This window comes from Nannobrachium achirus (assembly GCF_963921795.1).
Source record: "Nannobrachium achirus genome assembly, chromosome: 22".
Taxonomy (NCBI): Eukaryota; Metazoa; Chordata; class Actinopteri; order Myctophiformes; family Myctophidae; genus Nannobrachium; species Nannobrachium achirus.
Window position 1 is genome coordinate 23,327,590 of NC_137829.1, and position 6,000 is coordinate 23,333,589.

A 6,000-nucleotide genomic window follows, 5' to 3' on the forward strand; every position below is an offset into this window, starting at 1 on the left:
GGCTGTATTTTGATTGTCTTAAGTAACAGCTCTTATGCCTTAAAGCTATACTGTGTAAGTTGCTCAACTAGTGGTCTGTAGCAGTATAGCAAACCGCGGTCGCGTCTGCTTTTTTCGGCCGTTTTTCGCCGCGGACCGGGCCGTCAGACCACCGCGTCCGCCTCGCCGAGCCCAGACGATTTCAATGAGGTCTCCCGTGTCCCTCTACGAGCAGCGGTTGGGGAGTTACATGCTAGACTTCTAGACCAGCAGTAAACAAAGCTGTTGAAGCAAGCTATTTCCTGAAAAGACGCAAGATGCACTGTAATTGGCCGGTAGTGTATCATGTGTGTACTATCTGCGATGTGATTGGCCAACGTATACACAACGTATACAGATGATGCAGATTACGTCATTTTGCCGCGAAATTCTCCCCCCTCACGGCTCATAGAAAACATATAAAGAGAAGGCTTCAGAAGCTGAAAAGAACGGAGTGGGTGTTCTAAAACTTTAGCGATTTAACAGTTAGGACAATTTTAAGATTTGTTTTATAAAATAAGTTACATGGTATAACTTTAACTTAACCCTTATTGTGCCGATCCCGAACAAGTTCGGCTTTTTTTCAATACAATACAATATATTTTTTTGCTATTTTACTTACCCTGAGCTGCTTGTAGAGACGTGGGTGGTCCTGGCTCGTCCTACGCTTTCCAACGAGCAACGAGATTCTACGTGGTCCGACGATTTATTCCATTGAAAATGGCCAGATGCAAAGTTTAGAGCCCCCCAATTTTTACTCCATCTATGCTGTCGGCGGCGCGACGTATTCCGGGGTGCCGATCCCGAACTAGTCCGGCTTTTTTAATAAAATAAATTAATTAATCGGAGGCCTCGCCGAAGCCTCCGTCTAAATTTTCATCCAGGCCGCCAGACTGTGCTCTGTTTACACGGCCCGTGAGAGGGTAACGCTGCCTAATCGCGCCGCCGAATCCAATACATTCTCACATCTTTAGAGGTCATTTTCTCTGAACTGTGTTCCTATGGAAGCGAAAAAAAAACTTGCGGCTAAATAGTCCCAAATCGAGCTTCTAAAATGACTGAGTGTTAGCCTATAGCCATCTTGTAGCGATCTTCATGCGGGTCACTTTCATTCCACTAGTCAACGTGTAATGAAAACTGACTGCTGGTCCCCATATGTAACAGCAGTGGTCTGTGGCGGAATGTCTGGCACTTTGGCGCCCTCTTGTGGCCTTGGCACGCAACTTGTTAAAGGCCTGTCCATACTGTCCCCGACCACCAAACATTTCGTCTGAGAGTTCCAACTTTCCGACGTGCAGCTTTCCGAACGCTAATTCAGGGTAATGCTTTTCAGAAGATGCGAGTGACGTCATTTTGTAATTGAACCGTACCTTTACGATGAAAGGTTTGGTGGTCGCAGACAGTATGGACAGGCCTTTAAGTTAAGGCATAAGAGCTGGTACTCAATCAAAATAGAGCCTTTTGTCTTCAGTTCCAGGTTTAGTTTTGATTCGTTTTCTAGTTTAGTTTAGGGTTCAGTTTTTTGCTTGTAATATGGGGTAGTTTGGGGCAAGATTTGAGAAAAATAGCAAAAATAGCAGATATACAAACTCACAACGCACTGATGGGACACATTGTGAGCTTGTAGAGCTGCTATTTAAAAAAAAAACTAAGGACATTTTATCTAACTATATTTAGCTATAGTTAGTTTTAGTTTTGTAAATGCACAGAACAGTTGTAGTTAGTTATCTTTTTATTTTTGTAAAGCCTTGTTTTATTTTTATTTCAGTTTACTAAAATGTTTTCTCAATTCAATTTTTCCCCTCTTTTTTACTACTGTATAATAACTCTCGCAATCCCCAGATGCTGAGAAGCTGAGCTTGCCACCCACTGATTCCTGTGATCTGTCCTCAGATGGCAAGTACGAACTCAAGTATGGCTTCCTAAGAATAAGGCATGCTTCTCGCTCTGGTATCTGGAATGCTTTTAATGCTCTCTGTATTTGACAGGCCAATGGAGAGCACAGCAAATGATTTTGTTGCTCACAATAATCAGAGGCTAAGTGCTGATATGGATTTATCTGAACCGGCAGATAGTGGTGGGTTGACACTAGGATTACATACAGCAATTTCCTGTTAAACTCTGTTTCTGTACTTGTATTTTTCTATATTAGTTTGGCACACTATTTCTGCCTTAAAACGGGCATCCTATCATGTATTGTTTTGTTCTCTACAATAGAGAGTGGTCCATGCCAAGTTGAAGAAGTAAGTCAGCAGCCTGCATGCGAAGAGTCCCCAGCAGAAGTGGTCGAAGGCAGTACTGTGTGCTGTGGCTCCCCCAGCCTACAGACCGAACCTGCAACTCAGGGTGCAGAGGCACAGGCCTCTGTTCAGGCAAACACTGAAACCCCCCGGGAAGAGACAGACAGGTTTGAAAGCCCAGTGGCCAATGGCACATCACGTCCCCATGGAGAAGACGCTCAGGTGCAAACAGATTTCACTCCAGTCCCTGAGCCGTCACAACAAGATGTGGACAAAGTTCTCTCCTCCGCTCAGCCAGCCAGCACTGGAGCAATGGGGCAGAAGAAAGATATGGCCACTTTCACAGAGGACCTGAGCCCTCCTGACCTGAACCCTGCCTTATCTCACACCTCAGAAACCTCGGCATGCCAAGTATCAACACCAAGTCCCCTCGCTGCAACAAAGGAACCTTCTATTTATGCCCCGGACTCTGAGCCAAAACCTAAGCCTTCCAATGAGCTGACAAGGGACTACATTCCCAAGGTGGGGATGACAACATATACCATTGTGCCTCAGAAAACTCTGGAGAAACTCAGATATTACGAAGTTGAGCTGACTCTGGAGTCACCACCACCTGCGGCGCCAGAAAAAGAGCTGGATATTGTTTCTCTTAACCTGGAGGATGGCACTGCACAGCGGGAACATCCAGAAGTCCCAGCGCAAAAAACAACCAGGGAAGACTCACTGATGTCTGATACTACTACTATTTCTACTACTACTACTAGCCAGAGCACTGTTAACGGAAGTATGACTGAACCCATTCATTCCCCATTGACACCAACAGGTTTACCTGCAACAGATGACAAGGTCCCATCCCCAACTAATGGGGGATTCCAAGCGGGTTTGACGACAGAAGGCAAGGAAATGAAAATTCCACCCGCAACTAAACCTAAGCCTGGTTCTTTCCGCTTGGCACAGCACAAAAGAACACCTGGGTATTATGTAACCTCGGCAGCAGAGAAGCGCCTCAGTGCCACTCCTGGGGCTGACCAGAGGGAGGCTCCAGGCAGCTTAGAGAGGGAAAACCTGCCTCCTCCTCCACCACCTCCTGTGCAATGCCCAGAGGAGCCAGTAGGGGGTACTCATGTTAAACTGAGCCCCAAAGAGGGTGACAGGATGAATGTGCCCATGATGCGACTGGCTAGGCAAAGTAGTTTGCCTTCCAAAGAGCCAACCTTAGGGTTAAGCCTGGAAAAGTTAAGGAGTTTTGCAGCCCCTAGACCCTATTCTCCCTCGACACCCTCCCGCTTTGCACAGGCGGTGTCCTCAGCTGTCAAAAGGACGAATTCCTTACCCTACGGGCCAAGGTCTCCTCAGTCGCCAGTGTCACCAATCATCTCTCCAATTACAGGCCACTTTTCAATGAAAGAGTCAAAAGCATCTAAGGTGAGTTGTTGAGTTTCATATATATATATATATATATATATACACACACACACGCACGCACGCACGCACGCACGCACGCACGCACGCACGCACACACACACACACACACACACACACACACACACACACACACACACACACACACACACACACACACACACACACACACACACACACACACTAGCTTCTATTCAATGTGTGTGAGAAGCTGTGTCCAAACTTTTGACTATTCTGACTATTTTGACAATTCCATAATTGCACAATTCAACAGCGTACCTCCTTGTTTGTGGCTGAAATCAGATATCTGAATAACATACAAGTTAAGATGATGGTGATGGAGTGAAGGAGACTAGGATTGAAGATGACCCGTGCTTGTACATCTGCTATTTTTGAACAATCGTGACATTTTTTGCAAATCTTTTAACTTAAATCTTTGCTTCTGGGAGTCCCTCAAACAAAATATTTTGAGATTGGGATCCGCGGCCTGAATACCGGTTAGGAAAAGTTACGGATTGCAGGTTTAAGCCTGTTTTCTCTTTGAGAAAGATACACAGTTCTCTCTCTCTCTCTCTCTCTCTCTCGTCTCGTCTTTTTACCATGCTATAAAGGAAGCCATTGTTAATATAGTAAATAATAAAAATCAACATTAGTGAGGACCAACTATACGTAGACAGGTTGAAAAGTGGTGAAGTCGTACTTTAACCAAATTAAATGATCAGGATGAGGATTTGAATGCACACTTTGTTCAGAGTCTTTTGTGATTGCATTGCATTGCGTCTCTTCTCTGCCAAACACAGGAGAGCGACAATGGGGAGGTGGGCGATGTGGACAAAGCCTCCACAATACAGGAAGAACCATCAGTTCCTGGAGGAATGGTTCAGCCAGCAGGGGAGACCGTGCCTTAACCATTACCTTAACTGAACACAGATCAGCTCAACCGTCTACTGTAAGGAAAATACTGTGTTGTTGTTTTTTTTTCCTTCTTTATGTTGCGTCAGTGACACATAGGGCTTATTAATTGTCACTCAAATAATTGCGATTAATGATTTAATTGTGTTTTTGTCGTTGACAATTACGTTTCTGTTTGGATGGTAGGCTTTGAAGTTGCACATGGCAGATATGATACATAACCGAGATATACAAAGAAATTACTGACATATTTGACAACTTTATACTTAAAAAAGAACATTGATAGTGGAAATAGCCGATCTACAAGCTCACAACGTGTTGCAAGTGAAAAGGATCGACCTTTTCACTGACAATGGCTAGCCAGACTGCCCCTTAGTGACACAACAGAAATTTCATTAAATCTAATTGCAGCTTCCTTTTCCGTCTCTAGGAGGAGCCTGGTGTGCCTTCCATGGGTTTGCCCAAGACCGTGACACATGACGAGAAACCAATTTTCTGTTTTACCTCCTTGGGTATAGTCTCAGTAAGAATGTACATACAAAACAAGAGGCTGTGCTTTGATAATAATTAATTGCTGTATTTCTCATACTACATGTTATAAAATAATATTATTCTTGTCTGTTTTTAATTCTGATTTTATTTTGTGATGACCATCATGCATTAAATGCATAGTTGTCATGAATGGACAAGTCATATTAAGTCGACAGTATAATAAATTATTAGATATGTTATTGCGTTTTTCTCTTACATTAACTTTTTATTTTAATGTTATGTACATTTTAATGTTATGATATCAATAAAGTCTTAGTGTTTTGACAATTATTTAGGGGGCCCACTATACTGCAATATACTCAGCCCACCAGTGGGCCCTGGGTTAAGAATCACTGCACTGTCTAATTGATTCTGGGCTTCAAGGTCAATTAGTGGTACTTACATCATTTCAAATCTGCATATCACACCAAGCCATGTGCAGGCTAGGCCTGTTTTACTGTCAAACAGTGCTGTTACGAATAAAGTTTGTTGTCATTAAAGTTTCCTTTAAGAAAGTCATACTCTGCATTCTTGCTACATTTAATAGGTACATGTTTTTCAAAGACAAAAAAAAACATAAAACATTATTTTAACCAATCTATATGGTAGAGTAAAGAGCAGTTTGTTACAGGTGTTTTTTCATTGAGAATTTTAGAGTTAAGTGCCGGACACCTACTGGTTGAGAAGTGGTAGGGTGAACTGAAAAGTGTATTTATTTTTTTAAAGGCGAAGTGCATGTGCAAAGCAACACGTCGCTTCGCACAACGTTGCGAGCTTGTAGATAGGCTATTTTCACTAATTCTTAAAGGGAAACTAGTTAACTTTAAGACTATTTTTAATTGCGACTGAAGGTCGGAATTAAAAAATAAAATAAATG

General features: G+C 43.0%; 1 protein-coding gene across 3 annotated transcripts in view; it reads left to right on the forward strand.

The window, feature by feature from the left end:
* cobll1b (cordon-bleu WH2 repeat protein-like 1b) overlaps nt 1-5,642 on the forward strand; it is a 33,170-nt gene extending 27,528 nt beyond the window's left edge. For 2 of the 3 annotated variants that reach the window (XM_080752564.1, XM_080752563.1), the window contains exons 11-15: nt 1,861-1,930; nt 2,007-2,095; nt 2,236-3,683; nt 4,481-4,629; nt 5,023-5,642. In XM_080752564.1, coding sequence (XP_080608690.1) covers nt 1,861-1,930; nt 2,007-2,095; nt 2,236-3,683; nt 4,481-4,588 — 1,715 coding nt within the window. In that variant the 3' untranslated portion in view covers nt 4,589-4,629; nt 5,023-5,642. The remainder of the gene's footprint in view (nt 1-1,860; nt 1,931-2,006; nt 2,096-2,235; nt 3,684-4,480; nt 4,630-5,022) is intronic. The other variant, XM_080752565.1, reaches the window with a different exon arrangement.
* Nucleotides 5,643-6,000: the final 358 nt, after the last annotated feature.